The following is a 16,463-nucleotide window of genomic DNA, read 5'->3' as shown; positions in this document are numbered from 1 at the left end:
GTTGGGGGGTGGGGGCAAAGTGTAGTTAAATATCATCAAAACAGTGTACGTGTATGAAATTGTCAAAAAGTAAATGAAAAAAAATCTTTAAAAAAAAACAAAACAAAATTCAGGGTTCCAGAATTTTCTATAAAAAACTAAAGATTAAGGACAAAAATCTAAATGATAAAACAATACTATTTATAGTAAAGTGAATCGATGACTCAACAATTTCAAAGAATTAGGTAGCTAACAAAATGATTATCAGGAATCCAACAAACAAATGAGAAAATGTTTAAATAATAATAGCAAGATTAAAGCTTATGTTATAAGACTAATTACTTATATATAAACATATACATATATATAAATGAATGGCATGGACCGTCTGAAAACAATACACACAACCATGAGCTCTAATGGTAAAATTCTAAATGATAACTTTTTAAAAAATTTGCTAGAACGATCCTGGAGTAGTCTAAATGAGAATGATCCCTATTGGCTCATATATTTGAATGCTTGGTTCCTAGTTGGTGGAACTGTTTGGGAAGGATTCGGACAAAAAGAGAGGCAAAATTGGCAATAGTGTTACCCCTAATTGGCCATACCCTAATTAAAGAGACTGCATATACAGACCTGAAATTCAACTACAGTCAGCCCAGAAACACACGGAAGGATGTGTGGCCTTGTTGAAGGAAGTATGTCACTGGGGGTGAGCTGATAACTTTTTTTTTTTTTTTAATTTGCTAGAATGATCCTGGGGTAGTCTGAATGGGAATGTCCCCCCACTGGCTCATGTATTTGAATGCTTGGTTCCCAGTTGGTGGAACTGTTTGGGAAGGATTAGAAGGTGTGGCCTAGTTGGAGGAGGTATGTCACTGGGGGTGGGTGGGCTTTGAGGTTTCAAAAGCTCTCAGCTACCATTTCAGTACCATGCCTGCCATCTGCCACTATGCTCCCTACCATAATAGTCATGGACTAAACCTCTAGAACTGTTAGCAAACCCCCAATTAAATGCTTTCCTTTGTAAATTGCCTTGGTCATTGTGGCTGTTTGAAGGAAAATGGCCTCCAAAGGGAGTGTCACTAACAGCAGATGTGGCCTTGTTGGAAGAAGTTTGTCACTGGGGAGTGGGGTTGGGGGGGGTTGGGGGGGGGGGCTTTGAGATCTCTTTTGCTCAAGCTTCCCTCATTGTGGCAGACAGTCGACTTCCTATTGCCTGCAAGACATAGCACTCTCAGCTCCAGCACCATGTCTGCCTGTACGCCACCAAGCTGCCCATCATGATGATAATGGACAGAGTCTCTGAAACTGTAAGCAAGCCACCCCAATTAAGAGTTGTCGTGGGCCAGGCAGCAGTGGCATACACCTTTAATCCCAGCACTCAGGAGGCAGAGCCAAGTGGATAACTGAGTTTGAAGCCAGCCTGGTCTACAGAGTAAGATACAGGACAGGCACCAAAACTCCACAGAGAAACCCTGTCTCAAAAAAAAAAAAAAAAAAGTTGTCGTGGTCATGGTGTCTCTGCAGAACAATGAAAACTCGAACAACGACAGTCATGCTGTTTCTTCACAGCAACAGAACAGTAACTAAGACAGATCGTTTATGATGTGTAGTCACACTGCTCCATAACTATTAGGATCCCCAGACGACTGTGCTAGGCACCACAGAGACCTCAGCAGTACCAGGAAAAGGACCGTACAGCTGGCTCTACCTGGCACACAGTGAAGGACAAGCACTCAGAGCAGAGCAGCTTTGGTGCCTAGTTGTTGCCCACTGGCAATGGCATGCACACCATGTCAATATTAGCTCACTGAAAACTGTGGAAAACAAAAACTGTATACCTCAAATAAAAAAATAGTAAAACGTTATCATCCTTTAGGTACAAAATTAAATCAGAAAATTGTGATGCCCACAAATCAAGAGAACACTGGCCCACCTTTAAAAAGGAAGAAATTACCTTTCTCCTCCTTTTTCAACATAACTAGGTGGGCAGGGGGGGTTGTTGCTGTTCTGTTTTTAATTGTGAAAAGCATTTTCCACACGTCCCTAATGAAGCTTGAAATTAACATGCTATTTTCAATTCCCTCTTTGTGCACTAGCACAAAACACTTTGGGTCTAGGAACTGCCACAAGGTTAACAACAAAAACAAACAAACAAACAAATCAGACAGTGTTATACAGAAAATAATTTCTCAAAGTCCTCAAAGCTTTGCTTACACATTCTTAGGACTGATGAGATGTTGCTGGCTATCTCCTATCTTTTCTGCCTAAATGGCCCACATGGCCCATTGTGTTCTTCAAGGAGAGGTATGAGCTAGGTGTGCACAGCTGCCCATCTGCCATGGAGTCAAAAGCATCTTAAAGGCATAATAGGAAAGGCAGGGAATTGTTGCCATCCAGAAAACAAATTCATATACAATGTGCACTATGTGTGATAGTATATGTTCATTAGCTCAATTTAACCATTCTATAATATATGCTTATTTTGCAACACATTTTACAATGTTTCACAATTCTGTAAATCAAATAAAGAAAAAAAAATGTGTGAGTGGTCATCTCACAATTCTCTTCACACACCAAGCAAACACATAAAAATCATTTTCACATGTCTGGCTTCCTAAGTGAACCTGGGGCCTCACACAGCAACAGCATGTGGTTTAGCACTGAGCTATACCTCCAAGCCAGCTTCCTAGTAAAGGGAGAAATGAAAATCCTAGAGTCCAAGAATTACATATTTCAATCGTGCCTCCATTCACTGACTGACTTAAGATGTGCTACATATCTAGCTCTCAGGATTCTGCTACCATAAATGGAGCTCCTCTATTCACACTAGATTGGTACTGAGGAACTGACAAAAGGATAGAGATAATTAGGAAATGGGAGGGGGGGTAAAATTACTTCTTACAAAACAAGCAGATGTATTAGTGTTCGCATTTCAACAAGACAAGAGTCCAACTCTAATTCCTTATTTCTGTACTTACCATGACCAGGCCAGGGCAGGAGAGACCCTGTCCTTCTCCAGGCTCTAACAAGGCTCTTCTTTCTCTTCTGCTTGAGACCTTTTATTTTAAGAAGACAAAAAGAGAGGCAAAATTGGCAATAGTGTTACCCCTAATTGGCCATACCCTAATTAAAGAGACTGCATATACAGACCTGAAATTCAACTAGTCAGCCCAGAAAAAGTTGAATATTAGCCAGCTAAATCCTCACCATTTGTTCTTTTTTTTTTTTTTTGGTTTTTCGAGACAGGGTTTCTCTGTGTAGCTTTGCGCCTTTCCTGGAGCTCACTTGGTAGCCCAGGCTGGCCTCGAACTCACAGAGATCCGCCTGGCTCTGCCTCCCGAGTGCTGGGATTAAAGGCGTGCGCCACCACCGCCCGGCTCACCATTTGTTCTAAACTGAATAATACCTTTGTGAAAATACTCCTAACTAGTTCTATAAGAAAAGGGGCAAACACTGACAATGTTTATGTTATAAATCTTGCAGAAAGATACAAAAAAGCAATAATTAAAAATCAACCTGCAAACACAATATTCTACTGATGTTTCAGGATGTTTGTGTGGCTTATCTTACTGAAAATGGATCTCATCAATGGAAACAAACTGACTTCATAGGTCAAATATGAATCAACTGCCTTATCCTGATAGTCTATGCTTACCTGGAATTTTGAACTACTATAATCCTTCCATCTGTGCTCCTGAGAACACAAGAACATCCAACTAAAAATGCAAAGGTGGGCAACTGAGAGTGCTCTCATCTTCCCTAAGAGCTCCTTTCTCTGAATAGATTACCCCAGTATTTTTGATTTGCTGAAGTTTAATTTTTAAAAAAAAGATGGTATTTTGGGGAGTCTGAACCTCAATACTCAGCCTAAGAGCTGTTAGAGCAGCATTAAAGAGAACAGCAAAGGAACGGCAGGGCCAAGGCTGTGCTGTGTGCCTCTGCCTCTGCTGGGCTGTGAGAAGAGATTTACTTTAACAGAGTGCTCTGGCTAGTTGCTGTTGGAGACAAGGGGCAAGAGAAGACACTGAGAGCTGCCGAAAGTGACAATCTAACAACAAACACCAGACTTACAAAGCAGCAGTGACACAAGCAGTGTTGCCAGATCCTCCAGAGTCTCTGAAGTGATTAGGCGCCCGTGCGCACACACACACATACGCACACGCACACACAAAAAATGAGTTGATCCATGAAATGTGAAAGAAAGGTATCTCACACTTTCTGCCTCAGCAACTAGAAGAAAGGACTTTCCTGATGAAGGATAACCATAAGAAAAGTAGACCCCCTCACCCCATAAGTGATGGAGAGAAAGAACACAGAGAAACCAAGTTTGTTTCAGATGACTATTACTTATCCAGAGGAAAGTGACAGCATCATCCACATACTTAAACTACTGTACTATTTTTGTTGTCTTACTTAGTTGTGAAATGAACCCAGGGCCTGGTCACATAATAGGCAAGTCTCCCACCACTGAGCTATATACTTACAACTCAGACTGTTCTATCTTAACTAACACAGACATGAATTGTCAAATTGTTAAACAACTAAAGACATAATGTCAAAAACAGAGAGAGTAGCTGGGAAGATGGCTCAGTCATTAAGTGCTCCACTTAAAGAGTCAGGACCTGAGCGTGATCCCCAACACTCATGTAAACGCTGGGCACAGTGGCACACACTTGTAATCAAACCACTAAGGATGTAGACAGAAGGATCCTTGGGGCTCACTGACCTGCCAATCTAGCCCAGTTGGTGATCTTCAGGCTAATAAGAAACAGCAAGAGACCCTGCCTCAGAGGCAGGTGGATCTCTGAGTTCAAGGTCAGCCTGGTCTACAGAGCAAGTTCCAGGACAGCCAAGGCCACACAGAGAAACCCTGTCAAGAGAAGAGACAGAGAGGCAGAGACAGAGAGACTGAGACTCTGTCTCCAAGGGAGTAGACGGCATTTCTGAAGATGCTACGTAAGGTTTTCACACGAGTACACCTGCACACAAACATGAACAGACACATTTTAAAATATGTACATGTGTATAGAATGTAGGTAGAATATGAAATTGAAATCCTAAGAAGTGCATCTCTGTGAAAACAGTTTGGCTGCTCCTGAAAAAGCTATAGTCAGATTTCCCATCAATTTTACTGCTGGGCACATACCCAACAGAACTGAAACCATACGTCTACACAAAACTTGTACACTATGAAGCTGGGTTCAGTGCTGCATAACTGTAGTCCCAGATACTCAGGTAGCTAGAGTATCACTTGAGCCCAGGAAATGGAGACTAACACAACAAGAACCCACCTCAAAGGCAAAAAGAAAAACATAAAATGAAAAAAATAAAAAAATCAGGCCGAGGTGTGGTAGTGTATACCATAAATGCCAGCACTTGAGATGGAAGGGCAGGCAGATCTCTGATGGAGGCCAGTCTGCTCTACAGAGCGAGTTCTAGGACAGCCAGGGGAAAGACCCTTTTGGGAGGGAGGAAGGGTCAGAGGGAGGGACGGAGGGAGGGAGAGATAGGGGAGGGAAGGAGAGGGGAGGGGAATGAGGGGGGAAGGGAGAGAGGGATTTTAAGACTTAAACATTCATGCGGGCTGGAGAGATGGCTCAGTGGTTAAGAGCACTGGTTGTTCTCACAGAGGTCCTGAGTTCAATTCCCAGCAACCACATGGTAGCTCACAACCATTTGTAATGAGAACTGGCGTCCTCTTCTGGCATGCAGGCAGAACACTGTATACATAATAAATAAATCTTTAAAAAAATAAAATAAAATAAAAATAAAACATTCATGCTGCAATATTCATAATAGCCAAAGAATGAAAAAAACTCAAATGTATAGCAAATGAAAAAGAACAGAAAATAATGTAGATGTATTGAGAAAGGACTATGGAGTGCTTTCTGTGGGTTCAAGGTTTTATTCAAAGGGGGGATGGAAATGTTCTAGAATTAGACAATGGTAAGGCTTGTACGTGATGAATACACTAAAAACCACTTGAACTGTATACTCCGAAAAGAGTGAACTTTATGTGACATGAATTATACCTCAATCAAAAAGTGGGTAAAAAGGGATGAATATACTCAAACTAAGTATAAATATTTTTACTGCAAAAAAAGTTACAGAATAAACTGAGCAGCAATGACATTAACTCTATAAACACACAGGCTACAGTCTCTAAAGACTATTTCCTCCTGAGGGAAAAACAGCCACTTTCAGGTCTAGAACCAAAAACTGTACAAATTATTATTTTGTATACCTTATTAAATTGGAAAGCTAAGGAACTATCAAACCTCTGACAGGATGTCAAAAAGACTCAGGACAATCATATACATGTATGAAATTATGAAAAAATACATTAATCTTTAAAAAAAAAACTACTTGAGCTGGGCAGTGGTGGCACACGCCCTTAACCAGCATTCAGGAGGCAGGGTCAGGGGATCTCTGTGAGTTTAAGGCCAGCTTGGTCTACAGAGTGAGTTCCAGGACAGCCAGGGCTACAGAGAAACCCCGTCTCAAAAAAAGTAAAATAAAAACAATAAAACAAAAAATGACTAGAGAGTTGGCTCAGTGGTTAAGAACATGTACTACTCTTCCAGAGGACCTGAGTTCCACTCCCAGCATCCCTATCAGGCAGCTGGGAACCTTGTTGTTCCTCCTCCAGGAGATCTGCTGCCCTTATCCTCCAAGGGCACCCATACACATGTATCATACATTCACACAGACACAAAGGCACGTGATCAAAATGAATTAGGAAGTGGCAAGAGAGATGAGTCAGGGGTTAAGAGCACTGGTTTCTCTTCTAGAGGACTTCTTGAGTTGAATTGCCAAGGCCCACATGGTCACTCATACCCATCTGTAACTCAGTTCTAGGGGCTCTACTCTACTGCCTTCTTCTGGCTTCCATGGGCACCAGACACATACATTGTCCACAGACATATATCTAGCCAAAATACCCATATACATAAAATAAAAATTAAAAAGAAATTTTTATTTAAAAAAATAATAATTTTAAAAAGAGGAAGAATAATATTCATGAGTCAACCTAATGGAGTAGTTCCCACAAGAAAAAAAAAAAGTTAAATACAATGGACTGAGTTATATGTTTAAATAAAATGTATAACAAAACACATTATCTCATCCATACCAACTGGAGATGCTTAGAGAAACAACCTATTGTTTTTAAAACTTGATTAAGAATCGGCCTGGCGGGGCTGGAGAGATGGCTCAGAGATTGAGAGCATTGACTGCTCTTTCCTGAGGTCCTGAGTTCAATTCCCAGCAGCCACATGGTGGCTCACAACCATCTGTAATGAGATCTGGTGCCCTCTTCTGTATACATAATAAATAAATAAATCTTTAAAAAAAAAAAAAAAAAAAAAGAATCAGCCTGGGGGGCGGTGGTGGCGCACGCCTTTAATCCTAGCACTTGGGAGGCAGAGCCAGGTGGATCTCTATGAGTTTGAGGCCAGCCTGGTCTACAGAGTGAGTTCCAGGAAAGGCACCAAAACTACACGGAGAAATCCTGTCTCAAAAAAAAAAAAAAAAATCCCAGCACAGGTAGGTAGGTAGACGGGTGGGTGGGTGGGTAGGTAGGTAGGTAGGTGAGTGATGCCTTTCATATATAGATATACAAATAAAACCTATGTAGAATCAAGTAGTTAAAGAATCAGACACCACTTTTATAACTGCCAGTAAAATTATAGGATGTAAACAATGATCTAGTCTATAAACGAAATTACCAAATTCTTAAATAATTTTCCAGACAAAAGAGTTGAAAGGGAAGCTTATAAAGTAAGAAGCTCTAATCAGGGCAGGAGACATGACTCAGCAGTTAAGAACACTTGAGTTTAGTTCCTAGCACCCACATGGTGTTAACAACCATCAGTCACTCCAGTTCCAAGAGATTTGACACCTTCTTCTGGCCTTCATGGCCACCAAGCATGCACATGGTGCAAATATATACATCCAAAAAAATACTCATATACATAAAGTAAAAGTAAATAGCTCTAAGAAACTCAAGCAACCCTTTCAACCAACTGCAACATAAGGACCTTATCTGGATCCTAATTCAAATAGAGTATAAAAATAAAATGAAACATTTTGAGAACTCTGACAACATAATACTTGATGACATTAAACACCTCACACACATACACAGGGCTGTGGTTATGGATTTTTGCACATGGTTTTTTCTTAAGGGATTCATCTCTTAAATATACCACTGAAATACACACAGATAAAGGGATAAACAAGATACATTTAGAATGGAGTGTATCTGTGAAACAAAATGGACCATAAGCTGATAACTTTTCAGGACCAGTGAAATAGGTAAGTAGAGATTAAGTTATTTTCTCTACTTTTAGACCTTCAAACAGTGTGAGCTATCTCAATACTTTTTAAGTTTTCAAAGGAACTGAAAATAGTATGTTGAAGCTTTAGTTGCATTTCCATGTTTATTTCATCTCTATTCATGATACACAAGCTATGGGATCAACCTTGATGTCTATGGAATGAATAACTATACATGCAATGGAAAACCAGTTGGGAGAAAAAGAAAGAAATTCTGTCATTGCAGCAATGTGATGGAATTAAAGGGCATGACATTAAGAGAAATCGGTTAGAAACAGAAAAACAAAAACTGTATTTTTTATTACTTTTTTCTCCACTTACTATACATGAAAACTAAAATTTTGATCTCAAAGAAGTAGAACGCAGAACAGCTGTCTCTAGAACCTGAGATAGTTGGGGAGGAAGATGAAAGAGATGGTTAGTGAATATAGGAGTCCCGGGGTTAAGAGGAACAACTTCTAATGCTCTACAGCACAGGAGAACTACATAAAGCTAGCAGAAATTCCTAATGTTCATCACACAAAGACACTGACTTATCATACACATTGTATTCATATAGAGAAATGCCCCAATATATTCTACACTGCTGTAGCAATTAAGCATATGTATGTACACACACACACACACACACATTGAAAGAAGATACTGAAGAACTAATTTAGAGAATCAAGGTTTCAGCCATCATAAATATAAGCTATATTTCCCAGGGTCTTTTTGAAACTCGCTACGTAAGCCAGGCTGGGCCCAAACTCACAGAAATCATCCTGCCTGACTCCCTAGTGATGGTGTGAGCCACCATGCCTGGCCTAGCTTTTTAAAAAATATTCACTTATTGCCGGGCGGTGGTGGTGCACGCCTTTAATCCCAGCACTCGGGAGGCAGAGGCAGGCGGATCTTTGTAAGTTTGAGGCCAGCCAGGTCTCCAAAGCGAGTTCCAGGAAAGGCGCAAAGCTACACAGAGAAACCCTGTCTTGGAAAAACAAAAAAACAAACAAAAAAAATTACTTATTTATTTGTTTGTTTGTGTTTTTTGAGACAGGGTTTCTCTGTATAGCTTTGGAGCCTATCAAGGAACTCAATTTGTAGACGAGGCTGGCCTCAAACTCACAGAGACTTGCCTGCCTCTGCCTCCCCAAGTGCTGGGATTAAAGGCAAGCATTACCACTGCCCAGTCTGACCTAACTTTTTAATAAGTACAGAAATCCTGTGAAAGTAGTACTCAATTTAAAGTATTTACTCCAAGATGATGTCTTCCATTTCTTATAACAAATAATGACCCTGAAAAAAAAAATCAGTCAATAAAAATTAGCTTGGAACACAACTCAACAGCAGAGTGTCTGCCTAGCACACATAAAGCTCCAGGTTTAATCCCCAGTAATACACATGCATGCACGCACGCACGCACGCACGCACGCACGCACGCACGCACGCACGCACGCTCGCACACCCTTCCCCTGTCTCACAGAATGCCAATGTGTTGGCTCCTTCATCCAGGCAGCTTTTATTTCAATACAAAAGAAAGAAAAAATAATAATAATAATTACAAATTGTATAATGAAGGAAAGCAAAATGATAAGACACAGTACAGTTAAAAGGATGCAAGAGGCCTACTTTAATTAAAGATGATCAATCAGAAAAGGCATAAGGAAGATCTTGACCCAGCAAAAACCTACATATTTAAAAAACTAAGCACTTAGGCTAAAATGTGATGACTGGATGAGAAAGTTACCAAACTTGAAGGTGGAGCATTGCACAGAGAAAAGACAGTGAAACAAACCATGGTGTAAAGACTCCACTCCAAGCACAATAAACACCACTGAGTGGTTTCAAACTGCAGATTGACAGGATCTGCTTTTAAGATCACTCTGGCTGGTGTATGGTAAATGGGTAATAGGAGAAAAACAATAAAAACAACCAGGAAACAATTCTATGAAAAGGATGTTTATTTCTATTTAGAACAGAGGCAGGGCAGTATAGACAAGAAAAACATTAAGGATCTGAACAGTATTTCAGATACTTATGGAAATATTAACAGGAGTGCACATTAAAAGCCTGGCTATGAGAGCTAAGCAAGATTAGAGAATTTATAATTCAGGAGGGGAAATTATAAAAAACATAAAAAACAGTTCAAAGTAGGGGGCAGGATATAGCTCTGTGGTAGAATAACTTCCCTAGCATGCATGAGGCCCAAGTTCCAATCTCTTCCACGAGGAGAGAGGTCCCATAATAAGAGGTGCTGTTTTAATCAACCAAGAAAAAATAAAGTTACTATAGGAATTCCAAATTCATAAGCAAAGATCATGGATAAGTTTGCAATCAGTAAGAACTAAGCAACTGCTAACAGTTCCCTTTCAAAGTACAAAGACCAAATAGAACCAATCCTCAGGAAAGAGTGCTGAATGAAGCAGCTCAGCTGACAATCACGAACCCCAGCATGCTAGTTACACACTCTGAGCACAAAAGGAAGAAACTGAGTCATGATGGTTAGTCTGGTAAGCACCTTAAACATGTCATGTTTTATTTTTGTAATAGTATTACATGTTCCTTGTAAGAAACTGTTAAAAATATATGTAAAGAATAAACAGTTACCCTCTCCCAACGCCAGCAGGAGTGTACAACAGTTCACTGCCTCTTTGAAAACTGGTAGGTTCACCCTCAAATGACAAAAAATAGTTATCGTGTGACACTGCAAGTCCACTTCTACATATCTAACCAAGAAAACCAAACATACATCTACATGAAATTTTCTATCTATGCAGTTACAGCACTTACTCAAAAGAGCCCAAGGGTGGAAAACAATCCAAATGACCACTATAGATGATTGAATGAACAGGATGTCACATACTGGAGTAGTGGGCTACACAGTTGTATGTAAAAGAATGGATGAACTTTAGTAAATAAAGCCATTCACAAAAGACATATGAGAGAGTACTAGACCAGTGAAATCTGGTAAGACTGTTGACAGGGGATAGAAAATAGACTAGTGATGCTTAGTGCTGGTGGAGATGGAAGGGAAAGGGTGATGATAGCTAAGGATGTGCAATGTCTTTCTGAGAAGAGACACAGGTGACTAGGCAATATGTGAACTATACCTTAGCAACTTATTTTAATAACTAAGCTGCCTCTGCTATACTTCACTTCATCCACACCTCACTACAACCACTGTTAACTGTTTTATACTTATTTTAAAAGCTTCTTCTCTATACATATATAAAAAACACACATAATATAACCTCAACAGTAGAAGGGAAGAGAATTACACTATATTTACTATTCTCCAATTTATTTTATTCTAATAGTAAATCAAATCCTTCCTATATCAAATGCATATATCTGGATAGCAGTTCAACATTTCATTATATCTCAATCTACCATAATCTAATCTAATTACCTGGTCATACATTTATAGTGTTTCCATTTTTCCATTAACACCCAAAAGTCATTTAAAAACAACAACAACAAGGCCGGGCGGTGGTGGCGCAAGCCTTTAATCCCAGCACTCGGGAGGCAGAGGCAGGCGGATCTCTGTGAGTTCGAGGCCAGCCTGGGCTACCAAGTGAGCTCCAGGAAAGGCGCAAAGCTACGCAGAGAAACCCTGTCTCGAAAAACCAAAAAAAAAAAAAAAAAAAAAAAAAAAAAAAACAACAACAAAACCTATCCATACATCTCTACACAAGTCACTATTTCTATAGCACTGGGTCTTAAAACAGTTTATTGAATGAAAGAATATAAACCTTGTGGAGGAGGTATACAGGGTTATTGATAAACAGTACACATATACTCCTCTAAAATCACCAACACAGTCATCAACTTGAAAGATTGCTTTTGTTGTTTGTTTAGTTTGTCTTTTGAGGAAGGATCAGAAAATGCAGGCAAAGCCAACCTCAAATTTATAATCCTCCTTCCTCAGTCTTCTCAACGCCAGGATTATGAGCACATCACCACTCCACACCTCAACTTGGTGAAAACAGTAAGTATTCTGTTATTTTAAAAATTAAGAGCTGGGCAGTTGTGGTGCACGCCTTTAATCCCAGCACTTGGGAGGCAGAGAGAGGCGGATCTCTGTGAGTTCAGGGCCAGCCTGGGCTACATAGTGAGTTCCAGGAAAGGCGCAAAGCTACACAGAGAAAACCTGTCTCGAAAAACAAAAACAAAAACAAAAAATTAAGATAAATTACACATAAGCAGTATCTGCATCAACTACTAAGTCCATTTGTATGTGCACAGAAAAGTGACACAGTAATGGCTGACAATGGCCATCCCTCTAGAAAAAAGGGTCAGGAGAGTGCTAACCTAGTATGCACAAGGGCCTGAGTTTCGTCCCCCAGGTCCCAAAAAAAACTGGGTATAGGTGACACTCAGCTATGACTGCACTCAGGAGATAGGATATTAAGACTAGAAATTCAAGGTCACCCTCAGCTACACAGTAAGTCAGAACCAGCTGGTACACACGAGACCCTATCCCAAAAAAGGAAAAAGTAGGAAGAGACTTTCCATTTTTATACTTCAGAGCATTTATTTTATATTTCTAATTAGATGGGTTTAATTTTGGTTTGGTTTAGTCTGGTTGGTTCGAAGACAGGGTCTTGCTTTGTTAGACCAGACTGGCCTTAAACTTGTGATCCTCAACTTCCTAAATGATGGGATTACAGGTGTACACTACCACATCAGGCTAGGAAAATGGATTTTTCTACATAAAGTTTTTTGTTGGCCTTTCTCGTTTTGCTTCTTTTTCCCCCCTCTCATACTATAGCCCAGGCTGGCCTGGAACTCACAACTGTAACCCAGAACTGGCATACAGCTTTTTGCCTCAACTTCCCAAGTGCTGAGATTACAGGAATAAATCACCATACCAGCTACAAAGTTATTAAAAGGAAACTGAAAATAACTCTTATATAAAAGATTTCCATTTGGGGCTGGAGAGATGGCTCTGACATTAAGAGCACTAGCTGCTCTTCCAGAGGTCCTGAGTTCAATTCCCAGCAACCACATGGTGGCTCACAACCATCTGTAATGAGATCTGGTGCCCTCTTCTGGCATGCAGGCATACATGCAGGCAGAACACTGTATACACACTAAATAAATAAAAATTTTTGAAAAAAAAAGGTTTTCATTTAACTAGACTAAACGTACAGATAATGGTTCTCAAGAAAATAGATATAAAGCAATGACTGAACATGTAGGAGCTATAAGTTCTAATTCTGCTCAAGTAAAGCATCAGACCAGCAGGGTTCAGATTTCAGGGTTCTTTCAGACTTTGGAACACTTAAGGTTGGATTTGGGGATTCGGACTGCCTAACCTATACTAAAGTTATGACCATAAGGGTAAATCATATTATTTCTGTGAGCCTCAGCTTCATGGGGGATATTTAGTATTCTTAGCAGCAAAATTATCTTTTTATAGTCATTACTATTGCCACTCAACCCTATATATGATAATGCATGCTCCTACAGGGATAGAATGACTTTGGTAGGACAGTGCCCAAAATAGTCTTTTCGTATATGTACACTACAAGCTTTAAAGCAAAGTGGGAACAAGAAGGGTATAAACAGCAGAATAAAGCAAAAGAACACACTGGAGAACAATTGAAAGCTAGGAAGTAGTCCAGGGTGATTACACTAGGTGCATAGGGAATAGGTGTCTAGCTACAGGTGATTTGTTGCACGCCATGCTAAGGGACTTGATCCTGGCATGGATACTAGGCAAGGTCATTGCCTAGTGGTGGTTGAAGAGTGGGCCAGTAAAATTCTTATTTTCTCAGAGAACTGAACATTATGTTAGAGAGTAGAGTCACCCAAAGTGTATATATTAAAAATCTGTAAAGAAAGCTGCTACTTAAATTTTACAAAATAAAATTTAAGACAAAAAAGTTTCAATAGAGATACCCCATATGAGTAGATAAAGCTGTTCCCAGAAGTTATCAGTTACTAAAATGAAAAGTCCCAGTACCTGGGTAAATCATCTCTCTATGAATTATTGGTCAGGAAGGCCCATGGGTCTCCCCAAACAATATGCTACTATATTGGTTGCCCACTAGAATTACACAGTAAAACTCTATGACACCACAAAGCTTTGGTCACCGGATGTAAGGAAATAAAGCCTTTCAGGGGGAGGGTAGGTTGAGACAGGGTTTTTCTGTGTAGCTTTGTTTCTTTCCTGGAACTCACTCTGTAGCCCAGGCTGGCCTCGAACTCACAGAGATCCACCTGCCTCTGCCTCTGAGTCCTGAGATCAAAGGCGTGCGCCACCACCGCCCAGCAGGAAATCAAGCTTTAACTGAACTTTAGAAGCTTCCTCCCTTCTTTTACAGTACCAGAAGGTGTTCCACATGCTGGAGAACTGTCTTAGCAGTTGTGAACCTTGTGTACTATACTACCAATTGGCCACTAAGACATACCCAGTAGAGCAATAATGGCAAATATGTTAAAGGGTAACAGCTTTCTGATTGGATTTCTCACTCCACTGAAGGGAATTTCTAGCTGGTACTGTAAACCTACTGAAAATCCCCCGGCTTGAGATGATATACACTATAGTAGGGAAACTACTGGTGTCCTTTTGTTAACTGAGCAAGGTATACCTGTCAAATTGCCCTCTAAATATTTTTATTAATCTGCACCATTCAGTGCTGCTGTTGTCTATGGTCAAGAAGCTTATTTTTGCAGGGGGCAGAGGTTACTGCAAAAACTGGTCATAGTCTGAATAACTGTTGAAAGCTGAGCCCTACATGAGACACTTGTACTACCTACTCCAAAACTCAGGAAATAATGCAAAGGAGGAGGAAATAAGGTATAAGCTGGATGAAAGGGTGTAGTGCTTGGAACATTTTCTTCTGTTGTATTGTTTTTCTTTTTCTTGCCTGTGTGTCTTTGTGGTATTCAAGTATGTATGTATGCATTCTCACATGTTTTGGCATATGTGTGTGCACGTATACACATGAAAGTAGAGGCCAAAGGTTGACACTGGGTATCTAAATCAATCACCACTTTATTTACTATGCAGGATCTATTGTTAAACTAAGTTCTCTGACAAAAGAGTTAACCCCACAACTCAAAATCACAACTATTCAACACATTTTCAGGCATAAAGAACACTGCAATATGCCACAAATCTATACAGAAAAGGTAACCTGGCATGGGTCCTAATGAAAATGGACAGTGTCACAAAACTAACTGATAAATACATTTCCCCTGCTTCAAATAAGCAGAGTGATTGCAGGAGGAAAACAAACTTACCAAATGAATATTGTCCTGAGAACTTTTTCTTCTACAGGGTTTCACAAGGAAATCTGCAAAACAAAAAAATATCCTACCATCAAATTATGCCAATTGAGAGCCCGGCCTTTTCTCTCCACACTAACTTAACATCTTTAATTGCTGTATAAACTGCTGGTGGGTGTTCAGATTCATTCCTCACCTGAATAAGAAACCTAAGATGCTCCTTCCTGAATTTCTCTCAGTTGAACAAGTATCACCTTCCACAGCTGGTCAGGGAAATCTTTGCTGCTTGTCACACACATTCTACCCTACCCTGCCTTGGACTTCTAGTTCAAGGTCTTTTGTGCATAGAATTGACTTCTACCAAAGGATCTAACCTTTTTTAGGGAAATAAAGTAATGGGTACAAACTACAAACATAAAGAATTCCTGCCATTAGGCAATAATCTGAGCTTTGCAGAAATAAGAGAACTATATAACCAATTTTTTGTATCTGTAGACACATCCTTTTCAGCTTGTTTTTTGCGTCGGTTTTATTTTTGCATTTTTATTTGTCTGGAGGTAGTGCTGTTTAGTTGATTTTGTTTGTTTGTGACAAGGTCCTACTCTGTAGCCCAGGCTAGCCTAGTATTTACCATGTAGCCCAGTGTAGCCTAGAATTCCTGACAATCTACCTGCCTCAGCCTCCTGAAAGCTGGGATTACAGCTATGAGATACCATATCCGGCACAAGATTATTATTTGAATTCTATGAAGTAACGTAAGTAAGATCATATAGAGTACCAAAACTCTAAAGAATTAGAAAATGCTTGCTTCAAGAAGCAAGACAATGGTATGTTGGTAACTTCTCAAATAGATTAGGTCTAGCTGGGAACTAGGCATGTATAGAATTAAACTCAAGACACAGGTCAAATCTATGGATAAGAAG

General features: G+C 39.9%; 1 protein-coding gene across 6 annotated transcripts in view; it reads right to left on the bottom strand.

Moving 5' to 3' along the window:
* Mtmr3 (myotubularin related protein 3) overlaps nucleotides 1-16,463 on the bottom strand; it is a 124,890-nt gene that overhangs the window by 59,515 nt on the left and 48,912 nt on the right. For all 6 annotated transcript variants that reach the window (XM_028870653.2, XM_037208119.1, XM_037208117.1 and 3 more), the window contains exons 2-3: nucleotides 15,556-15,608; nucleotides 2,964-3,041 (exon numbers count right to left, since the gene is read on the bottom strand). In XM_028870653.2, coding sequence (XP_028726486.1) covers nucleotides 2,964-2,966 — 3 coding nt within the window. In that variant the 5' untranslated portion in view covers nucleotides 2,967-3,041; nucleotides 15,556-15,608. The remainder of the gene's footprint in view (nucleotides 1-2,963; nucleotides 3,042-15,555; nucleotides 15,609-16,463) is intronic.

The sequence above is a fragment of the Peromyscus leucopus genome, chromosome 7 (genome assembly GCF_004664715.2).
Source record: "Peromyscus leucopus breed LL Stock chromosome 7, UCI_PerLeu_2.1, whole genome shotgun sequence".
Classification (NCBI taxonomy): domain Eukaryota; kingdom Metazoa; phylum Chordata; class Mammalia; order Rodentia; family Cricetidae; genus Peromyscus; species Peromyscus leucopus.
The sequence above is the reverse complement of the archived record's forward strand: the minus strand, read 5'-3'. Positions and strand labels throughout refer to the sequence as shown.